This window comes from Ictalurus punctatus, chromosome 4, assembly GCF_001660625.3.
Source record: "Ictalurus punctatus breed USDA103 chromosome 4, Coco_2.0, whole genome shotgun sequence".
In the NCBI taxonomy this organism is placed as follows: Eukaryota; Metazoa; Chordata; class Actinopteri; order Siluriformes; family Ictaluridae; genus Ictalurus; species Ictalurus punctatus.
This window is the reverse complement of record NC_071284.1, coordinates 6,219,366-6,242,604: the sequence shown is the minus strand read 5'-3', so window position 1 is coordinate 6,242,604 and position 23,239 is coordinate 6,219,366. Positions and strand designations below refer to the sequence as shown.

General features: G+C 39.7%; 2 protein-coding genes across 2 annotated transcripts; one reads left to right on the top strand and one right to left on the bottom strand.

Annotated features, from left to right (window-relative positions):
* Positions 1–6,769: 6,769 nt before the first annotated feature.
* bckdha (branched chain keto acid dehydrogenase E1 subunit alpha) lies at positions 6,770–18,100 on the bottom strand. Its single transcript, XM_047154737.2, has 8 exons — positions 17,915–18,100; positions 15,318–15,494; positions 14,926–15,012; positions 14,709–14,817; positions 12,714–12,875; positions 11,411–11,617; positions 10,905–11,046; positions 6,770–8,819 (listed from the first exon to the last, which is right to left on the bottom strand). Exons 1-8 carry the CDS (start codon positions 18,026–18,028, stop codon positions 8,477–8,479), a joined length of 1,341 nt encoding a protein of 446 aa, XP_047010693.1. The 5' UTR covers positions 18,029–18,100; the 3' UTR covers positions 6,770–8,476.
* Positions 18,101–18,149: 49 nt separating this feature from the next.
* Positions 18,150–22,695, top strand: exosc5 (exosome component 5). Its single transcript, XM_017466487.3, has 7 exons — positions 18,150–18,220; positions 18,746–18,940; positions 19,148–19,261; positions 20,593–20,714; positions 21,710–21,850; positions 22,028–22,117; positions 22,510–22,695. Exons 2-7 carry the CDS (start codon positions 18,847–18,849, stop codon positions 22,603–22,605), a joined length of 657 nt encoding a protein of 218 aa, XP_017321976.1. The 5' UTR covers positions 18,150–18,220; positions 18,746–18,846; the 3' UTR covers positions 22,606–22,695.
* The last annotated feature ends 544 nt before the right edge of the window (positions 22,696–23,239 follow it).

Here is a 23,239-nt window from a genome sequence, read left to right as displayed (position 1 = left end):
CTCGCTCTCATTATTGATCAGTTTATTGATCACACAGGATAATCTCTGGTAAATCAGCTAAGCATGTAGGGACAGCTTCATATCTGCTATTCTGCAACTGTGACTTCGAGAAGCAGGAGAATGTGTCTGTCAGAGCCTGTCCTCACTGAAGTAATCTCCTGTACTGGGATAACAGAGTGTCATCATAATCTGAGAAAGCCTCCATCAGAGACAATGGCAGGTTTCATGTCAATATTAAAACCTGCGGAGGGGAACAGCAATTACTTTCTATGCCACATCTTATCAAAGTAAATGTTCTGGGAGTGTTGGTTTTGTCGGGAGAAATGGATTACTCTGAATTTGTAGTACACTACTGAGAGCGATACAAGGCGAGCGAGTGGGTGGATGAAAGATCTGCAATGGGACTGAGAAGTCGTAAACACTAAAGAGCAAGACACCAACGCACCTTTATGTTGGATAAGGAGCCTGCAGCCTTTCCAATGGATAGGACTTATTTTCTTACTAAAGCCTAGATGTGACTATGATGCTCAGACACAATGGATAGATAGGAGTTTCAGTCAAGTGTTGCCCAAGTGGTCATCCTGAGAAGATTGAGCTCGAGTCCAAGGTTGAATGCTGGAAATAGACCTGAGATTGACGTAAAATGATATATTAACTTAAATAAAATTTAGTGAAAGGACTCCGGAAATAATTAACATTATGCCACAGTGGTATTGAGTCCTTCACTAATTCATCTGTAGTAAGTGCTTCACATTGTTTAAAAACTTTAAAAGAATCAATGTAGAATAACACAGTACTTGATATGTTTTGAAGGTTGTCCACTTAGAGGCTTTAGTAAGAAAAGATGAGTCCCATCCATTGGGAAGGCTGCAGGCTCCTTATCCAGCTTAAAGGTGCTCTTGTGTAGGCAGAGGTGATTTGAGGGACTTTAGGACCTCCAGGCAGGACAACGCAAAGGATTGAACCAACTACACCAATCAGCCATAACATTAAAACCACATGCCTAATATTGTGTAGTTCCCAGTTGTGCCACCAAAACAGCTCTGACCTGTTGAGGTATGGACTCCACAAGACCTCTGAAGGTGTGCTGTGGTATCTGGCACCAGGATGTTAGCAGCAGATCCTTTAAGTCCTGTAAGTTGTGAGGTGGAGTCTCCGTGGATCGGACTTGTTTGTCCAGCAGGATTGAGATCTGGAGAAATTGGACCCCGAGTCAACACCTTGAACTCTTTGGCATGTTCCTCTAAACATTCCTGAACAATTTTTGCAGTGTAGCATTAATCTGCTGAAAGAGGCCACTGGCATTTAGGAATACTGTTGTCATGAAGGGGTGTACTTGGTCTGTAACAATGCTCGGATCCTTATGCTTGCCCATTTTTCCTACTTCCAACACATCAACCTCGAGAACTGACTGTTCACTTGCTGCCTAATATAAAATTGAAAGATGCCAGTGTAACAAGATAATCAATGTTATTCACATCACCGGTCAGCGGTTTTAATGTTATGGCTGATCGGTATATGTGCAATATGATGAACCAGCTATAGGATAAGGGTCTGAAAGTGTCAGTGTTACTATACAGTATATTCTGCATGTAGTGCTAATCAAGCTTCCCAATTAGATAAACTACATTACCTTCTTCAAACCATGCACATGGTGCTGGACTAGTGTTCCATTACATTATTGCATTATTCATTATTCCTCTTCTTCTTTCTTCTCTTTCTTTTCTGGCTTCCAGAAAGGCAAGTCCTCTTCATTTTGAAAAGCACAGCAAGTCAAAATAAACTTGTGTTGGTCCCACATACTTGCCAGATGGGGCCACCTTTAGGGGGGTTACAGTTATTGCTCATTGGTGGTTTTGGGGAGTTCTGCACTTTGAGATTTGACAATTTCATGGAAAGTGTCCAAAGCAAGTGCCTGCATTACCTGTCCTGTAGCTACGGCTCTGGCTGTAGGATTTATGTGGGGCTTTTATCAAAACTCCTGAGGTAAAATTTGAGTTTCTATGTAACTTTTCTTTAAATGACAATGTTAAAATAATTCCTATTATTATTATTATTATTATTATTATTATTATTATTATTATTATTATTATTATGACTGTTTTCCAATTTTTTTTCCTTAACTCGCAAATTCTTCCTTTGTTTTTACTAATTGTGCATGTATGACACTTTTAAAAATTTGTTGATGGCATACATAGTACTTCATAACAGTGTTGGAAATGCAAATTTATGGTTATTATAAAATCATTATCATACAGACTGTATATGGGCTTCATAAATAAGTGAATTTATGAACAGAGGAAAATGATTTTTAAAAAAGCAAAGTAAGCACTACTCATTTAATAATTTAATAAACTTATTTCAACATCAGGACCTTCGTACTGTAAAGTGGACTGGAAAAAATGTGAATTGGACATCTCTATTTCCAGGTTTTGTTTTTAGGGAATCATTCCTTCAGCACATAAAAGCTTTATATAACGCACCCAAGGCCACTGTATTCCAATAAAAGAATAACCCAACAAACTTTCAAGAATATCATTAGCATTACATTAGCAAGTAATTAGCATTACACTAGCAAGTCTATATGCAGATTATATCATGTTTTTGCAGAATCCCAAAAACTTGCATAAAGAAGTCACTAAGTGAATCAATAAATTAAATAAATCAGATTACTTTATAAAGCAAAAGGGTATAAATGTATTTTCCGTAATGGTGGTCGGATAGCAAACCAACCTTACTAGTACGTTTTTTTATTTATTTATCAATAACTCAGCTCATACGTTCCATTCAACTTAACTGGTTTTAATGGAAATGTGCGTTTAGCTTTATGTTAATCAATCTGTAGAAGCAGAACCAGATATTTTTTTTATTTTGGGGGGCAACGTTAAAATATGCTATTTTTAAGCCCCTAAAGGACTAACTTTATAAAGAGGCTAGAATCAGAGCAAACATTGTTTCTACATTGTTCAGATAAACTACTCAAGGCAAAGAAACATCTTAACAAATCTGTTTTAAGAAAGAAAGAAAAAAAAAAGTTTCACTAACCAAATATATCACTTGCACTGTAGCTACAGTGTTATTTGATTTTTATCGTATACGGAAAGTCTTGACGTTGTTTACTCGAGGAACAACGCAATGTTAGTTTTATTCTTTCTATAGCTCTATTAAAGTGTCAAGGAGCTCTGGTCAGGTTTCAGGTCCAGAACTGGAGAGATGTTATCTCTCCCCCTAATGGACAAATGGACCACTGCATTTCCAGGACTCGTTAAACAAAGAGCTGCCATATTGCATCTGTAATATAGAAAAACCTCTGTGGTTATCAAGGTACATCACACAATGTATACACATGATATACAAAAGGTCAGACTAGATTTCTGTTGATTTTGACCTGTTTTGAATTCTTGTCATGCTGAGGTATACACACATTTTGGAATTCTACCAGGATATTGTTAAATAGCAATATTTTTCTTCTTTCTCCTTTTCAAAAACTACGTTGGATGCAAACGATTACAAGAATACATGTGGAATCAATATACTGTATACCAGCATGGCAAAAAAGACCACTGGGAGATACTGGGACGTATTAGTGGTGGCCTAATAATACAAGACGAGCTGAGATATTAGAGCTGCTGCTAAATGTGAATATAGTATTTTTTGCTTGAACATTATATTTAATATAATTAAATTATAACACCACATAGTGTTCGCAGCGAGAACAACCGTACAAGATTTTGTCAGTGTTTTATAGGGTATAGTTCACTTTCTAACTAAGCAGTTAACTATCTAGCATGATAACTAGCTGATTTGCTTTTATATACACCTGAGATTTGCCTTGTAGGTTTTTTTTTGTTTGTTTGCATGATTGCTTTAAATAACTTTTTGATCCTGCTAACACCTTGGAGCAATTTTGTTAGTTTGTAAAAGAAGCTGTTTCAAGATTTTGTGTGGAAACGATCCTTAGCGCTCCACAGCAGTAGCCTCGGTGCCTCAGGCTTCCGAAAGATCATTTAAGAAACTTCACTTGAGCCAATAAAGCAATGAAGTGGAGATGAAGATGGCAACCAGGACTCCCTCAATGGAAAACGGCGAGGAGAAGTCAACAAAGACGAGCGATATTGGAATAAAGGCTATGCTCGTTTAGTCTTTAGTGTTTTCCAACTCAGCATAGTGCTCGATTTTCAAGTAAAGTAGAAAAATTGTGTATTTGTGTGCTTGGATTTGTCAACAGATGTTACAAATTCAACAGTCGACCATCGGCTCGGCTGCGTTTCTAGTGCCATGTTGCATTAATGTCCTTTATCCAGACTGACCCACTTTACCATGCTGATTAACAGCCACTGTGACAAACCCATACAAAGTGACATGTGCAATTTCACATCCAAATTGAATCAGCAATCCATAAGGGCACGGAGATAATGAAAAACAATTGCGTATCGGGAGAAAAGATCATTTCCTCGTAGGAGGTCAAAGACTGGCTGTGCAGAAGGAATACGATAAATAAAGAGGGCACTTTCAAAAAATAAGTAGTGGAGTAACTGAGTTATGAGTCAACAAATCCCTTTGGCTGTCGACTACGAACGCTCTTGCGGCATAGATGAAAACAAACCCCTGCAGTACTTGGCTTTTAATTAATTTGCTGATTAGATGAAATGATCATATCACTTTACTAGCTGTGGGTTAATGATGGAAGAACAGTCTGTACAGTGTCATTGCTGGGTTGGGAAACAAGCGCTCCGAACAACTATTCAGAAACTGATCCGATACTGATAACAGGCAAGAACTGTGGTTCTCAAAGTGCACTTCAAGGAGAACAAGAGGGTATGTGATTTTGTTACGTTGGCGGAAATGTCTCTAATCTCTCAATCTACGCCTACAACATAGAACAATGTGGCTAATAATGGAGCAATATATGTATACAGTATTCATCCATTTTCTATACAGCTTATCCCACAACTTCGTGGGGAACCTGGAGCCCAGGGAGCATAGTGAACAAGGCGGAGTACACCCTGGGCAGGGTGCCAATACATCACAGAGCACACTCACACACACATTCACATTCACACACCCATTCATACACTTTAGACACGCCAATCTGCCTGCGATGTATGTCTTTGGACTGGGAGAGGAAACCCCTGCAGCACAGGGAGAACATGGAAACGCCGCACACACAGGGCAGAGGCGGGAATCAAACCCCCAACCCTGGCGGTGTGAGGAGAACGTGCTAACCAATACCATACACACTACCACTGTGCACCACCTGAGCCATGTCGCTGAGGCATGTCAAGTTTATGTCACGGTAATTATGATCGACACATTACATCATCATTGTTGTTTACCAAACATTCCCAGCTTGAGGAATAAAAGTGAACTGCACTTATTAAGCCATGAGAGGTTCACTATTGTTGTGCAGAAAAATATACTTACACTATTACATACCTCGGATCAGTATCAACCCTATAAACTATTTAAAACAAATTAAATATAAAACATAAATAGATACTAAGAAGGTGAAGGTCCAATGTGAAAAAAACTATTTCTCTTCACTGGAACCAAGAGGCCCAAACATGTTCCAGCATGACAATGCCCCTGTGCACAAAGCTCAACCCCACTGAACAAATTTGGGATGAACTGGAACACCAACTGTGCCCCAATCCTCCTCACCCAACATCAGTGCCTGATCTCACTAATGCTATCAAATCCCCACAGCCACATTCCAAAATCTAGTGGAAAGCTTTCTCAGAAGAGTGGAGGCTATTATAAAAGTAAAGGGAGGACTAAATCTAGAACAGGTTGTTCAAGCAGGACATACGGATGTGATTGTCAGGTGTCCACATACTTTTGGCCACAGAGTTTTACAAGATGACTCACTTAGAACATCATACTTCGTAAACGCTCACCTAGTAGGGGGGAAACACTGCGTGATATTGTATCTTTTCATTCGATACAAGGCTCTTGATTCAATGACGAGGGCTATTTGTCAAAAAGTAGCACTTATTTTACATGACATGTTTATGAAACGTAATCAAGCCTATACTCCTTCTCCTGCTAAGTAGCGTCCTCTTTATCTCGAACCAAAAGAGGCTAAAAGGGTTTCAGACGCTTCTCCAAAACACGCTTTGTTTTCCACGAGCTAATGTGGTAGCTACTGGGCAGTGCTAATAACACACACGCTATCTTACCCACTTTAAATCAGCATTTCCTGGATGATTCAATCTGGGTTTAAGAATTGAAAATGGAAACCTAAGGCACATATTCAGGCGCTGTCTATTTTTTTTTCTTCTGGAAAATGTGTCAACAAGACCCCACCAGATCGTATCGTATTTACATTCTGTGTATCATTACAGCACCATCACCTGGAGTTGGACATTTTTCTTCACCTAGCTCGCATTAGCTGCATCGTTGGTTGCTGCTAGAATTGAAGACTTATGAGTTTTATGATAAAGAGGTGTAATTGGGTTATTTGTATTGCAGGAAGATTCTGCTCTTAATATTTTCACAGAGCACAGCTTGCAATCTGCTTGGCTTTGCTTGCCAACGTTAATAATGATGAGTCATTTTGTCTCGTCTGTTCATTAGTGTGACAATGTACCTCAGGCTTACGTCAGATAAGATCACATGGCGTTGGAGAATAGTTTACAAGTAATATACAAAAACACTGAGACATTTAATATATATATTTACCCAGCCATTCATCAGACAGATTTCTTAACGAGATTTATAATGAGAAACCTCCACAAACACAGGTCAATCACAAGTCATGTAAAAGGTATTAATGTTTCACAATCATTTTATTAATGTTTCAAACATAATATAATATAGTAAATCTGACTAAATGTCATCCTAAAGATGATATAACAGTGAAGGGAATCTGACAAGAGCAGCAGTTTGTTTTAAATTAATTAAAAACCAAAGAAAAGGTTTTAATCCAAATTCATAATCCATACTAAAGGACACAGACGACATTGACCCATCCTTATACAGCTTATACAGTCACCTATAACAGAACGAAAACCCGCAGTTCTTCAACGCCTGATCATTTTTAATTTACTAACCATATTCACAGATGTGGAAACAGTCACTGAGGCAGAAACATGAACATAGGTGATCCTCAACCTGCTGGCTTACTGTAACGAGTTTAAAAAGATCAGCGTGTATACACATCATTCGAGTTAATATAAACGTATATATGTCAATAATGCATGTCAATCGGTTAAAGACAATCATATTTAAAAGATCGTGATAATGAAACCGGGTTAAATGATGACAATCAGTGTCGAGTGAGCAGTTAATACCATGACCGGAACAAAATCTCACGTCCTCACACGCCACTACACTAGTGCGCGATAATAAAAAGGTACAACGTAGTGCCCCCTAGTGGCAGACGGCGCACACACGCCACCTTTCTGATGTGTTTTCGAAATCCGGAGGGCATCAACAGTAATAGCTAATAACTTACAGTTGCAGTCTTAAGTTTACACACCCCTGCAGAATCAGCAAAATGTTAATAATTTTAAAAAATATGAGGACTTTGTTTTTTTGTTTTAAACTTAGCACTACCCTGAATAAGCCATTTCACAAACAGATATTTACATCTAGTCCACAAGACACAATAATAACTGAATTTTCACAAATGAACCAGTTCAAAAGTTTACACACGCTCGATTCATAATACTGTGTGTCGTTACCTGGATGATCAACGACTGTTTTTATGTTTTGTGAGAGTTCTTCATGAGTCCCTTGTTTATCCTGAGCAGTTAAACTGCACACTGTTCACCAGAAAAATCCTCCAGGTCCTGCACATTCTTTGCTTTTCCAGCACCTTCTACACATTTGACCCCTTTCAACAGCGGCTATATGAGGTTGAGATCCATCTTTTCACACTGAGGACAACTGAAGGACTCGTACACGACAATTACAAGAGGGGCAAACATTCACTGAAGCTCAAGAAGGCAACGGATACATTAAGCGTCTGGCGGGGGGTGTAAACTTATGAACAGTATGATTGGTGTAAATTGTTATTATTTTGTCTTCTGGTTTACTCTCCGCTAGCTCTTAATGTATCGTGTTGCCTTCTTGGTTCATTTGTCTAAATTCGGTTATTATTGTGTCTTGTGGACTATATGTAAATATCTGTTATGTGGAATCGTTTATTCAGGGCAGAACTCAATTTAAAAAACTAAATGCGATTTTTATGATCCCTCTTTTTTTAAATATTATTTCGCAGATTCTGCAAGGCGTGTGTAAATTTATGACCTCTACTGTGTAACAGAGAAATATGCAACACTCATGTCTCATGTCCCAGACATAAATGAACCAGAGGTATCTACATGAACGTATCTGTGCTTCATGATTGTTAGAATTTGTTTAATTATGTCACGTCTCCCATTTTAGATGCAGCATCACCACCCCCTAAATCCCCTAAATCCAAGTGGCTAGGGGAAGTGACTAAGTATATTTGAATTCTGAAACGTAGTGATTAATTCTCGTACAGGTCGAAGGGGTAGTGCTCCTTGTACTGCTGCGTGTGCCTCATCATGGAATCTCGTTGTCTGACCAAGGCTGGAGTTAACTCGTCATACACGTCAGTGAAAATTAACTCCGGGTTTGGTTTGAGACGCCGCTCGGCCCTTTCGAAGGCCTCCATGACGAGCTTGCGTGACTGCTTCCTCCATGTACGCTCCTCGTCTTCACCCCACCAGCCGCGCGCGGTCATGTAGTGGCGGAGGCGAGAGATAGGGTGGTCCTGCTTGTCCCAGTAGTTCACCTCGTCCACTGAGCGGTAAGCCGAGCTGTCGTCACTCGTGCTGTGGTGGCCGATCCTGAGCCCAGAGGAAGGGAGCAGTTAGCAGTGCACTATAGAGAGCATTCAGAGTGGCTTCTCACACATCAAGACGTATTTACTTGCACAATGAACCACCAATAAAAACAACAAAAAGGGTTCTTGTAGTGAGGGAAAAAAAAAATCTGCCTTCAAACTGAATGAGATTCAGTGAGAACTCGGAGGTAATAAGAACTCAGCCAAGACATGTCTGCTGTCTTTCCCCATAATCACCTGCCTGATACACATTCACACAACATTTTAATTACGCATGCACGCTCATAACAACAGCACCAAGCGGGGCAAACAGAAAGTTAAAGGAGCAGAGCACACTTCCAATAAAGCAAGACATAAAAAAGAGAGACAAAGAAAAATAAGTTCTAACAAACAAACAAACAAAAAAAAAAGTACACATGGAAAAAAAGAAAGAACAAATGAAAGTACAAACAAAATAGAAATGTATGAACAAATACAAGAAAGATCAAAGAAACAACAGTAAGAAAGAGACACAAAGGAAGAAGAAAAAAAATCAGAGAGACCAAATGAGGGGAATAAGAATGACAGGAGAGAATGTAAAGGAGAAAGAAAGAAAGAACACAAGACAGTAAAGAATGAATGACTGAAAGTATGAATAAAAAAAAGAACGAACAAATGAATGGAAATATGAACGAACGAAAGAAAGAGCAAAATAAAAACAGAAACAAAGAAAAAAGAGGAGGAAAAAAAGAAATGGAGAGAGAGAGAGAGAGGGAGAGAGAGACAAAAAGAGAGAGAGAAGAGAAAGAGAGAAATAAAGGAGTCAGACTCAGCGTGGACAGGAACGCCCCTGCCACAAGTCTAGTCCTTCTTGTTACTAATATTTGTATCCCTCAAAATATTCCATTACTAAATATTCTAAACAGGAAGGAAACTTCAGAAGAAAAACTATTTCAGACATTTGACCTTGCTGTGACCCTGAACCTATTTGGATCAATTCCAAAATCTAACCAGTTCATCTGCTGGTTACGACAACTAGAAAGCCATAGATGGATAGATAGACAGATAAACAGACAGAGTGCCTATAGTTGTAGAGTTGATAGATAGATAGGCAGATAGCCTTAGAAAGAAAGAAAGAAACAGAGAGACAGAGAGAAAGATGGAAACTAAATGGAAAAAGCTGTAAAGAAAGAGAAACACATCTGATGATCCTCTGAGAAAGATACATGACGCTGATCTTAAACAGGAAATGTTAGAAGCCAGATGTGGCTGCGATTTACAGACAGGACCCAGGTGTTACTGGTTATGACACTGAGAAGTTTACTGTGAGCACTCGTCCCTCTCTGTTCCCTTGTGAACACTTTCTTTGCTCCTGTGTGAACACCTTTCCCTCTTTGTTCCTGTTAACTCTTCCCCACAGGTACAGACAGATAAAACCCCTCACCATTCGCACATTGACATACCTTCCCGATTAACACTACTCCTATGACTTCCTGAAAACCATATATGGAGTTGTTCCTGTCTTATATTGATATGCTTCCTGTTTTATGCAAATATGCCCTTCCGCCTAGCCAATCAACAGTTAACCCCTGGTCTCTGTTGTGTATAAAGCAGGATAGATACTCAGCCTTTCTTAGAATAAATGAGAGATCTTCCCATTTGTACTTTGTGTGTCTATGTGTCATTTGGCAAACTCTCCCAAGCGCTTGGTGTGGGAAGAGTGTAGCGGTGCGAGGGCGCCGTCTTTTTGTGTACTTTCTCTTTTCTAACATCGCAACCCTCTCTTCATAAATTTTAACAGAAACATACCCAGAGGCTCCACGTTCTTACATTTAGTTACAGTGCTGTAAAATCACAACACCTCTTTATCAAAGTTATTATATTTATGACTGAGTTCTTATGTGGCTCCAAAAATATGACTGTATAAAATCAAATAATGAGCCTGATAGCTGATTGGTTGGACTTTGATCATAAATAAATCTGTATTGAGACGGTCCACAGAACGGAAAATTTTTTTACAGTAAAGGTGGCTGCAAAAAAGCTCGAGAAGCCCACGCACGTGATTGTCAGGATTGTTATTCTTACTGATTGATTTCAGCTTGTGTTTTACCTGTAGGTCATGGCCTCGATGAGGAAAGGTTGGTTCTCGGCCACTGCTCTACGCCGCGCTTCCTTTGTCGCGTTGTACACGGCAAACACATCGTTACCGTCCACACGGATAGACAACATGCCGTAGCCTGGGCCTCGTGCAGCTAACATACAAAAGGGGGGGGGGGGGGGGGGGGGAGATGAGAATTAAAAAGATGGAGAAGAGATGAGACAATAATAAAGAAAGAACGAAAGAACACAAGAACGAGGTACACAAGGATGGAAAGAAAGAAAGACAAAGGAAGAAAGATGGGAGGAAAGAAAGAAAAATTTCAGACAGAAGAAATAAGGGGAAAAAAAGAATGAAAGGAAAAAAAGGATGTAAATAAGAAGAGAAGGAGGAAATATACAAGAGATACAAAGAAAAAAAAAAAAGAAATGAGACAATAAATAATTTTTTTTTTAATTCATTCCACTCAACAGCAGCTAACAGTTAGTGATGTGTTGGATGGTGTAAGTGAAGCTCACCGATGCCGTCGCCACGGTACTGCTCATGGGTGGGGGTGGAGATGGCGTAGCCGTTGTTGCGGCAGAAGAAAATAATCGGGCATTCCAACGTGGCGGAGAAATTGAAGCCGGCGTGAGCATCTCCTTCACTGGCAGCTCCCTCGCCGAAGTAACAGATCACCACTCGGTTGCTGTTCTCCCGCTTTACAGCGTACGCTGCTCCGGCCGCTACAGTACAGGCACGTGCGCACACACAGGTTATCAATTTCATTTTAATTAACTGTATTTCAATTTCAGTTACACAGCTAAATAATTTGCATGAAGACAAATGAAGAAAAGCTAATTCACCGAAGGGGAAAGGACGCAGGACATGAAACGTGCACTCGGGTTGCGCTTAGAAAAAATAAAAACATAAACCAACATATACACTAGGAGTTTTGGGGAATAATTCTGTTTTGTTTAGCCTTCTGCTGTTCCCTGCAGTTCAACTGGCCTGTATTTCGACATTTTATTCTGACACTTATTCACTTTAACACCACAGCATTTGATCACTGAAGACTATGGAGATATGAGCAGTTACAAAAGAAAGAAAGAAAGAAAGCACAAACAAAAGAAGGAAACAAAGAAAGAAAAGAAACAACAGAAAGAAAGAAACACAAAAGAAAAACCAAAGGAAGAAAGAAAAAGAAAGAAAGAAGGAAGATGGGGACAATGGGATAAAAAAAAGAGGCAGAAAAAAGTGGGAAAAGAATGAAAGAAAAAAAAAAAGGAGTATACAAGGAAAGAAAGAAAAAGAAAGAAAGAAGACATGAAAAAAGAACAAATGAAAGCACAAACAAAAGAATAAAAGTAAGAACAAACGAAAGAAGGAAACAAAGAAAGAAAAACACAAAAGGATATAAAATAAAGGAAAAACCAGAGAAAGAAGACAGGAGGATGATGGGGGAAAAGTGGGATAAATAAAAATCAGAAAAAAGAAAAAAGCAGAAGAAAGAATGAAAGAAAAAAAAAAAAGGAGTAGACAATGACAGAAAGAAAGAACGTCACCCAGCATACTCTCAATCAGAAAATGGAAATCCTAGTACAGATCAAATCTAATGCGTATAAAGAAGATATTATAACATCAGGAGTATCTCGGTGTAGTGGAGTGTGAGATCAGTTCTATATTATACTCGGCACAGTGCCCGACTCCAGTATGGACAAACTCGATAGCTTATGAAGAATCAGCAGGAGTGTACCAGACGGAGCGTGACCCCGCCCCCTGCTGCTGCAGTGTTCATTCAGGTTATTAACTTCAGCATGCTGTATGATTACTCTCTCTCACCCTGAGGAATCTGAGTGGCCAGAGGAGACGAGATGGTCACGAAGTTGTGGTCTTTGCTGCCGTAGTGCACCGGCATCTGCCTGCCCTTCCCGACGTCATCGGCATTAGCGTAGCACTGTGCCATGAACAGATCCAGAGGGAAACCGCGGTACATCAGCACTCCTACGGCATTCAGAGACGAGGACACACAGCACCATGCTCCATTTTAACCACAAGTGAACGAACAAACTCTCGAATCTACATTAGCATAACATCTTTTAGCTAACGAGCATTGTTACATGTTGGTGACTGAAATTCTGAACCAAACTACAAAACACTAGGCCTCACTGATCAGTTAATTCACATGTATGGAGTAAGTAAAGTCAGTAAATTCAAGTATAAGGAGACGCATCGATGTGATCCTTGACTGAATGGATTCAAAATCATGTCATTGGGAAGAAGTTACTGCAATTTTATACACAAATTATGCTGTCGAATTATTTATTTTGTGATTTTTCTTGTTGTTGTTAAACTCGTTTGTCATTTCACCTCATTATTGCCATTATAACAAAGAGGAGTCGAATGCTTCAATCTGATTGGACAGGAAGTACGTGCTATTTTCCGAATAACAGCATGGCTCGGAAAGTAGATCCGGCTGTAACGTGAACGACCAATGCGTTAAGATCAATGCGTTCGTTCTAATGCAGTACTGTTTCAATAGTGACCATACACAGGGACTTGTATGGTGGGCACTCCATATACATTTAATATAAATAAATAATTTTTTTTTTTTTTTTTAAAGGGTCATTGCAACCTCATTTCTCTGACACAAGTCCGTCTTTATTTCTCGTAATTCCGACTTTATTTCTCGTAATTTTGAGTTTACCTCTCACAGTTCTGACTTCTTTCCTCACAATTAAAAGTTCATATCATACAATTCTGACTTTTTTTTTTTCCTCTTGCAATTTAGACATCCAAATTGATGCAGTAACTGAACTGTGACTGACTTCAGGTAACGAGCATGTGCTTGTGCAAGCTAGCTCGGTTTACATTGTTGTTTTTCCTGTTTATAGCCTATTTATACAGAATGACTGATGCTTTGTCTGGGCATTCTTTGTAGCTGACTAAATGTCAAGTAGATGTCTAAATTGCGAGAGAGAAAAAAAATCCGAACTGTGAGATTTAAACTCGTAATTGCGAGTAAAATTGTGCAATGTGAACTCGCAAAAAATGTCAGAATTGTGAGATATAAAGTAGATATTAACTTTTTTTCCTCCGGGTGGAAACGGACTTCCATACGAGCGAGCGACAGAGAGCAAGAGGGGGAGGGAGGGAGAGAGAGAGAGAGAAAAAGAGGAAAAAAAGAGAAAAAAGACAGAGAGAGAAAGGCTGGTGAGGGAATGACTGTCTATATCATAAGTAAGAACAGGGAGTAACTTGTTTCTCAGACGTTCCACATTACATTTAACTATAAAATGTCATTGTGTCATTTATTAACAAATTAAATGTTGTAATCTTTGGCGAAACTTGGTGGAATAACACACTCCAGACCATGTCGCCATACCAAAATGCACTTCTTGCGTTCGTTGTTTTCGCACAACGACGCGATCTGAAGTGTGTTATTCCTTAATGGCTTGAAAGAAAGCAATCCAAAACAAATCCATAAACTGAGGCAAATATTTCAAGCTACTCAACAAAACAAGCGTCACTGTTTAAAAGGACTCTGAGGTGTCCGAGCTGCATCACTGGGAGATTTGCCGCACTTAGGAGGCGCGCTTTCACCATTCAGTTGTCATTTTGTCCTTTTCAGCTCTTCGTGAGCTTTGCATATTATGTTTCGTCGCTAAACGTAAATCAGCTACGGCGTGAACATGCTTGGTCATTTACGGGTGAGTGGAACTGATCAACATACGCAAGCGAGTATGAAGAAAATCGGCTTTATTTCATTTTTCTGCGCCTGTTAAAACTACACACGACTTCATAAACTTTTTTAAAATATTCAAACCGGACGCTCACCTGCTTCTCGATACTGGCCGAATACCAGGTCGTTAGAGTCGAGCGCCGCAGCACTGCCGATGTGAGTGCCCTCTTCACCGTAGTTGGTCATGTAGAATGAGATACGGCCCTTAAATCCGGGATCAAAAACAGGTCAGCGGCGTACTGGGTCCTTGTTTACAGTTCGTAACGTCACCACGGAGACAGGAGTGAAAATAAAAACGGCCGTAACACTTACCTGCCTCTGAGACTCGTACAGAATGCGATCCATCGTGTTGAGGAGCGTCATCTTTTGGTAGAAGTTTAACACTGTATCCTTAGAGAGCTACGAAGCAATGAAGGAAAAGAAGAAAACATTGCATGCGATTAAAGTGTGTAGAGGAAAATGTTTTGATTTATCTGCCAAATATTCAGGGAGATCAGTGTGCTACATTAACACATCCGGTACAACACATCATATGAGAGATAAAGCCCAACAAATCCTCCTGAAACCACAGGATGACAGATTTAAAGTATTACACTGTGCACGTAAAATAATCTCAATATCGATACAGTGTTTTTATACTACAATGTGTGTAACGTGTGTGTGATGTGTGCACGTGTACAGTGTAGAAAGCTTTAGCTTCTTACCTGTGGATCCTCGGACGGGTTGATGATCTGGCCTTGTCTGTCCATGACGCGATACACAGGGATTCCTGCGATCACGTTGGGTTCGATGAACTCTAGGTGATCGATGAACTCTGCCGAGGCACCGGGGAACTGAGGCTTCTCCAAGGACGAATCAAACGACTCCTGGCACTGAGCTCCCTGTCATATGAGAATATGCATCGTAAATAAGAGTATTCACAAGGGTCAAAGAAAAACCTGCATGAGAAGTTCACAAGATATCAAGAAATTATCACATCGGGGTGAACACAGGCCTAAACCTACAAGAGCGAAATTAATTTACTTTCAATATTTTCAGAAAATGGAAGTGACCACTTGGTCCATCATTTAAAAGTAAACATAAGTTAATATTCTTGAATCTATATCTACATCTATTCTTGGAGATATCCATCCATCTTCTATACCGCTTTATCCTTTTCAGGGTCACGGGGAACCTGGAGCCTATCCCAGGGAGAATGGGGCATAAGGCGGGGGACACCCTGGACAGGGTGCCAATCCATCGCAGGGCACAATCACATACACACTCACACACCCATTCATACACTACAGACACTTTGGACACGCCAATCAGCTTACCATGCATGTCTCTGGACTGGGGGAGGAAACCGGAGTACCCGGAGGAAACCCACGCAGCACGGGGAGAACATGCAAACTCCGCACACACAGGGCCACGGTGGGAATCGAACCCATATACATATATAAAAAAAATCTCCTAGAACAGAGCTGTGCAGTCGCTCAGATATACCGAACAAGCTGTATATATATATTTTTTGGTCTTATTAACTTTAAAGAGTGAAAAAATACAGAAAAACAAAAATTAGTGATGTAACATTATAGTGTAAGTAATAATAGGAACTAATTTGCATAATGGACATTCCATAACATTAAAAGTGACTACAGACGGTTAAAGGTACGACATAAGTGTCTTTCATAAATTAAAATGTGTGAATGATGGTACAAGGTACACTCGTGGCATTTTGTTATTTGACATCTGATATTTTATTCAAAAGAATGCCAGAAAAAATGTCAAATGTGGGCAGAATGAAACCAATTTTATTCATTTATTCTGCATTCATAGTAACACTGTTTTGAACGCTATTAAGACAAGTCCCCCCTCCCCCCAAAAAAGGGTGTCCTCTTTTTGGAAAACCGGAATATGGTCACCCTAGCTTTTGTGATGTAATGTTAACCGCATCAGGGATACAGCGATCTTTATTTATGGATTTATTTTATTAAAACAAATCCAAACTTTGAACATGTTTTAAGCTCTAAAATAAACTCTAAATAAAAGTATTTTAGATCATATTGCTTTTGTCTGGACTTTATTTACATATGTGACCTTGAAGTAATCCAAAAATAATCAGATTACATTACTTTCATATTGTGAGACTTGGATTACTTTACTGATCACATTTTTTTTTATGAACTAATTTGTAACTGTAAAGGAATACATTTTTAAAGTTACCCTCCCAACCCTATTTATTTCTTACATAATCATAATCATAACATAGGATTAACTGGTGTGTATGATATGCTGCACACCAGCAAAACATGTCCATGCTAAACATACTGACCATAATTAGACGTAAACATTCCTTAACAAGTCAGTCCTAAATACTGTAAGGCTGTGACAATACACAGACCAAGACCGTGTGAGATCACAGCGAGATTATTTTGTCTGTTTTCACTAAAGAAGTGGTTTTCAAAGGGGGGGCCCCCTTGGGGTCCACCAGGGGGCACCTGGGGGGCCTCAACAATTTGGTTTGAAAAATAAATAAATGTATGTTTTCTCTTTCTCACTCTCAGACAACCACAACCACACACACACACACACACACACACACACTCAGTTCCTAATGTGATGTAAGATGTAATTATTAATAAAAAAAAGGGGGGGGGGGTATATTCAGAAGTCTGTATTTAATGTGTTTTAAAGACATCTTGCAAAAGGGGGGCCTCAGTCAAATGTTAATGCCATTTGGGGGGCCTTGCCCTGGAAAAGTTTGGGAAACCCTGCACAAAACAATACACAAAGATCTTTGAGAGACTAAAAGTATGCCTGTGTTCACGCCCCCTGAAATCAACCAATCAGCGCCGGGACAGGAGGCACACGAACCAGGAAATGTGAACCGCGCATGCTCAGTGAGCACCGGCCAGCGTCATAGAGCCGTGTAGTGTTTCACCGCATTAATAAATTCTAATTCTAAATGCAAGTCTTTGCTGTCATGGTTATTTCAGTAATATGAATCAGTTATAAACATATAAGCTGCTTTACAGCAGGCCTTCACCGTTGGTTACTAATCTTGTTGACTCAAAACATCACACACTGCTACACCGTCCATTTTCCTGCATTTCATTATGAAAGAGAGTCAGGTGTATAAAACAACGTCCATCTTTCACGGTCATAAATGTTGCCCTAAACGCCGGGACTGTATTAAACACCGAGTCCTCCAGAAATCTCCAGCAGGTGATTAGTCCTTGTAAATACTACACACCGAGGAGAGATACTCCCGCACCATACCCCGCACCTGCTAAAGGTTATGTTGATAAATGAGGCTTACACTGAGGCGGAAAGCTCTTTGCTGTAGGACTCTGGATGTTCTCAGAGCTGCGTGTTGACGAATCGCACCCACACCGAGTCCCCATAGTTTCTGTATGTTCCTCACAACCGCCATCTTTCCCTCTGAACGTCCTCACTTTCGCTCGGCTGGCCACGTCAATATGACGCGAAGTGCCCCCTCTGCAGGTCAGGATGAACTGAGAGCTTGTTGTTGTTCTTCTTCTTCTTTTGGTTTTAATGGCGGTTGGAAAACCAAGTTAAGGTGCATTACCGCCACCTACTGGACTGGAGTGTGGGCAGCAGATTGGTGAGAGCTTGTTATTGTTCTTGTTGTAGTGATGGTCATGTTTATTCAATAATGAATGTAATTATATAAATTATATAAATGTTAGTTATACAATTTACATGAACTTACAGCAACAACAACAACCAATACTACTACTACTACTACTACTACTACTAATAATAATAATGATTCAGCACTGGATGTAATGACGAGTCAAAGATTGGATATATATATTTGTGTTAAACAAATTACATGCAATTGCCAATTCTTATTCTTCTTATTATTAAGAAGAAGAAGAAGACGAATATGTAATTTGTATAATACAAAAAATACATAGAATCTTCAATACATACATTGTTGAGTCAAGATTATTATTATTATTGTTGTTGTTATTATTATTGTTATTGTTGTTGTTGTTATTATTAATGCTTGGACATGATTTTATATTATTTTACATTTTTATTATAGAAGAATTGATTATATGGTTTAAATACAGTGACTCGTGTTTAAATAGTAAACAGTGCCATTTTGTGAAATTGTAAACAGTATTTTGGGATCCTACTACGTCACTGTCGTCATCAATGAGCGCCCAAAACGATGACGATTAAGAAGCGCGACAAACACTTGCCGTAACGAAGCACGCCGCGATGGAGCTGGATATTGGTAGTTCAGTTTTGAGAGAGTTCGGCAGCGAACAGAGTTTATTATCCAAACCTGACGGTTCAGCCACGTTTATGCAAGGTGGTGTTTTTATTTATTCTTGTTTTATAAAAACAACAACAACACACAACTACTGTCTAATCCGAGTCAGTAACAAAGGGCTTGTGTTCCAATAACACAGCTAGCTAACTAGCTAGATCTTTTATTACTACAGAATTATTAACTTGTTATAAAATTGCCATGGAGGAATAACTTCCGCCCTCTTTCCTTCGGAAAATGTGTTGACAGGAGACACCAGTGTGCTGGTAGGAGTGTACGGACCAGCTGAGGTTAAAGTGAACAAGGAGATCTATGATCGAGCAACTTTGGAAGTTCTGATCCAGCCCAAATCCGGCATGCCCAGTATGTGTGTGTGTATATATGTGTGTGTGTGTGTGTGTGTGTGTGTGTGTGTGTGTGTGTGTGTGTGTGTGTGTGTGTGTATGTATGTATGTATGTATGTATGTATGTATGTATGTATGTATGTATGTATGTATGTATGTATGTGTGTGTGTGTGTGTGTGTGTGTGTGTGTGTGTGTGTGTGTGTGTGTGTGAGAAAGAGAGAGAGAGAGAGAGAGAGAGAGTGAGTGTGAATATTCATAACAGATCAGATGGAATGGAAACGCTTTTATGGTGCACTTTCACAGATCAGAATCAGTCTTTCATCAAGCATCATTAACGTAGATTAAAATCTATTTAACAAGAATGTCTTAAGTTTGCTCAGATACAAGCAGGTGAAAAAAAAAGGTGAAAATTGCTGTACGTATAGTGATGGACCTACTGAAATAGTAAAATCCAGAATGCACACATAACACAAAAAGTGGCAATTGAACAGTGAATAAAGGTAATACATTGATTACACAGATAGATGTTGACCTGCCACGGCATCCTTCAGCCTTGGCACCATGCCTAATACAACCAAAACCATACAGATCTTTCCATTGACTAAGGCTGTGACAAGCCCCAATGGCACCGGTAATAGACAACAATGAAGTTAATATATACTGATCAGCCATAACATGAAAACCACCTGGCTAATATTGTGGCATGGACTCCATAAGACCTCTGCAGGTGTGCTGTGGTATCTGGCATCAAGACGTTAGCAGCAGATCCTTTAAGTCCCTACAAGACCTGCTGTTTTAGAGATGCTCTGACCCAATCGTCAACACATCAACTTCGAGGACTGACTTTTGACCCCTTGGCATTGTAACAATATAATCAATGTTATTCATGTCACCTGTCGGTGGTTTTAATGTTATGGTTGATTGTTGTATTTGTTTATTCATAGGTAACTGCAGCAATAAAAAAAATGTCTTTGCTTACAGTTACTGATTTTTTTGCCCCTGTCGCGAAACAGCAGTTATTTAAGTGACAAGGCGAGCAACAAAATACAAGTTAAGGACAAGCGCTGTGTTTTTAGTTAGCTTTTTTTTTATTCCGAGTAGCCATCTTGAAGCTCGAATATTTCCCCAGCACGTAATTTGGCGTCACGCCACGCATCAGACGTATGATAGGCATGACCTCATGAAGTTTGAGTCTCCTTGTTAGTATGTTTGAAGGAAGTTATTATTTGATGGGAGTCTGTGTGTAGTGTATGTGATTACATCTTTTCACCTCATGGTGGCAGTCACATAAAGGCTACATTCCAACGATCATCTCTTCGATAAATGTTCTCTTTACCTGCGTCCTCAGGTGTGCGGGAGCGCACGAGAGAGCAGTGTGTGCGGGAGACGTGTGAGGCCGCTCTGCTGTCCACTCTCCATCCACGCTCATCCCTCACGCTCGTCATGCAAGTGGTTCACGATGACGGATCGGTATCCTTCCTAGCTTTACGCCTGAGCTTTTTAACCTGACTTGATCTGAGGGTAGAACGTGGAGTACAGGAACATGGAGTAGTACTCAGTATTCTTTAGAATCAGCATGGGAGGTGGTCGAGATGGAAAGCTATATACACTTACTGTCCACTTTATTAGGAACACATGCACATCCGTGCAAATATCCAATCAGCCATTCACGTGGCTGCGGCCCAGTGCATAAAATCATGCAGATACAGGTCAAGAGCTTCAGGTAATGTTCACATCAAGCATAACAACGGGGAATACGTCATCTCGGTGACTTTGATCATGGTTGTTGGTACAAGATGGGCTGCTTTGAGTATTTCAGAAGCTGTTGATCTGAGATTTTCACGCCATGACAGTCTGTAGCGTTTACACAGAATGGTGTGAAAAACAAAAAACGTCCTGTTCTGCAGGCAGAAACCAGAATGGTTCAAGCTGACAGGAAGTCTACAGGAGCTTTTTTTTTTTTTAAATGTAAAAAAAAATTTTTACAACCGTGAGCAGAAAAGCATCACTGAAAAGCAGCACGACGCATCAAACCTTGAAGTAGATGGGCTGAAACAGAAGACCACATCAGGTTCCGCTCCTGTCAATCAAGAACAGGAATCTGAGGCTAGTGCAGGATCACCGAAAACTATAAATACTCATGAAGATGCGAGTGCATAAGTATTTACACTGCTGCTGTGAAATCCCTAAATGACTTGGTTTAGAGACATGGTTACAGTATCAGATTTTTTCAGCTTGCTAATGAAGTGTATGGCCCTGAGTTTATTGCTCTGTTTTGGCTCCTAGCAGAATAACACAGAAAGAAGCTCTTTTTTTGTTTGTTTGTTCTGTTTTGTTTTCTTCCTCAAATCTTTCAATTCAATTACAAGACCATTTCGATTTAGTGAGCTCAATGTCTGACATTCCTGAAGCAGAATGTGTATATGTCTGTGTATGCGTGTATCAGACCTTATCTGGTTTCTCAGTTGTTAGCGTGCTGTCTGAACGCCGCATGCACGGCGCTGATGGATGCCGGGCTGCCCATGAGCCGCCTGTTCTGCGGAGTCACGTGTGCCATCGACGCCGAGAGCCAAATCATCACAGACCCCACGGCTCAGCAGGAGAAGGTGCGAGACTTTTTTTTTCCCATTACAGAGGACTTAAGAGAATGTATTCCACTTAAGTGGAATAAGAGAACTTCCTGTTATCTTCACAAAAACACACCAAGTGCATTTCACCTCACTGACTCAATGTCTCACTTAACGAATTCCCATAACGCTAAGAAATCCTTTGTCTTATCTTAGGAAAGCCGAGCACTAATGACTTTCGCAATCGACAGCAAAGAGCACAATGTCATGATGTCATCGACAAAAGGTTCTTTCTCGGTGAAAGAGGTAAGCGAGCGTGAAGTTTGGTGATCGTCATTCACGGTAGAGTAACACTGCCAACCTCCATTTTACACAGCTCCACGTTTATATTATAAAGAAGAAAATCATCATCTTTACTGGTGGGAAAAAGTCTAATTGTGGCTTTTATAGTTTTGTTAAAAATATAGGTTTTAGATGACAGTATTTACTGAATCAATTTACTTCAAAAGTTTACAAGGTGATCTTACACTGAAAAATATTTTCAGTGTAAGATTAAGCAAGTGAACCGCAGTCATTAAAAAAAAAAATCCATCTTGACCAAGGGTGCCAATAATTTTTGGAGTGGGACTATACATCTGATAAAATGGTAACTCCATGTAGAGTTTTCACTCTGTAAGAGTGTATTTTTTCCCCCACAGATGCAGCAGTGTATCGCGGTCAGTCAGAAGGCATCTGAGCGGATCTTCCAGTTTTACAGGGATTCTGTGAAGCGACGATACTCCAAAATATTATGAAATCATTCTTTCCCTTGTATTTTTCTGATTGTTTTTATTATTATTTTTTAAAAATATATATTAAATGTACTTCTTAAATGTACAGTTCAACATGTTTGCTGTTTCATTTTACTTGAAGAAAGTTCCAGAAAGAGGGCTTGAAAAAGTTTAACTTCAGAAATGTCAGAAAACAAACTCCGCCCTTCCCATCACCCGCGTCATTCATTGTTTTCCTATAACAGCATGCCCCAAGCATTACTCTTTACCCAGCCTACTTATCCAGCCTCCCTGAGATGTTTGTGGCTCGTGCTAGCCTTCTTCATTTCCTTCATCTTTGTTAATACGGAAATAACTCTTGGTGGTATGAAACGCACTCTGCAAATAATTACAGTCAAATTCTTCGTTTTTTTTTTTTTTTAAACGGCCGGCTTTTGCATAATACTCTGTGTTTTCTGATTAATAATTAAAAAAAGATATCGCATAATAGACTGTTTCACCTTCATTCTGTAGCCTAGAGGAGGAAAGATGAGGTAGTACCACTGTTCACCCCAGAAGACCAGATTAATGATGGCAGTTTTATGCAAAGCATTCTGAGGGGGTTGATTAATACCAAATGACCTTCATTTGTTGGCTAAAGACATTCACAGACGCTTAT

Excerpts from the sequence above, each read along its gene's own strand:
- exosc5 (XM_017466487.3), top strand. The coding sequence starts at position 18,847 with ATGGAGCTGGATATTGGTAGTTCAGTTTTGAGAGAGTTCGGCAGCGAA. Across the intron at positions 18,941-19,147 it reads TTCAGCCACGTTTATGCAAG|GAGACACCAGTGTGCTGGTA; the intron begins GTGGTGTTTTTA and ends ATGTGTTGACAG. Across the intron at positions 19,262-20,592 it reads GCCCAAATCCGGCATGCCCA|GTGTGCGGGAGCGCACGAGA; the intron begins GTATGTGTGTGT and ends CTGCGTCCTCAG.
- bckdha (XM_047154737.2), bottom strand. The coding sequence starts at position 18,028 with ATGGCGGTTGTGAGGAACATACAGAAACTATGGGGACTCGGTGTGGGT. Across the intron at positions 15,013-15,317 it reads ACCCGTCCGAGGATCCACAG|CTCTCTAAGGATACAGTGTT; the intron begins GTAAGAAGCTAA and ends ATTGCTTCGTAG. Across the intron at positions 8,820-10,904 it reads ATCGAGGCCATGACCTACAG|GATCGGCCACCACAGCACGA; the intron begins GTAAAACACAAG and ends CTCTGGGCTCAG.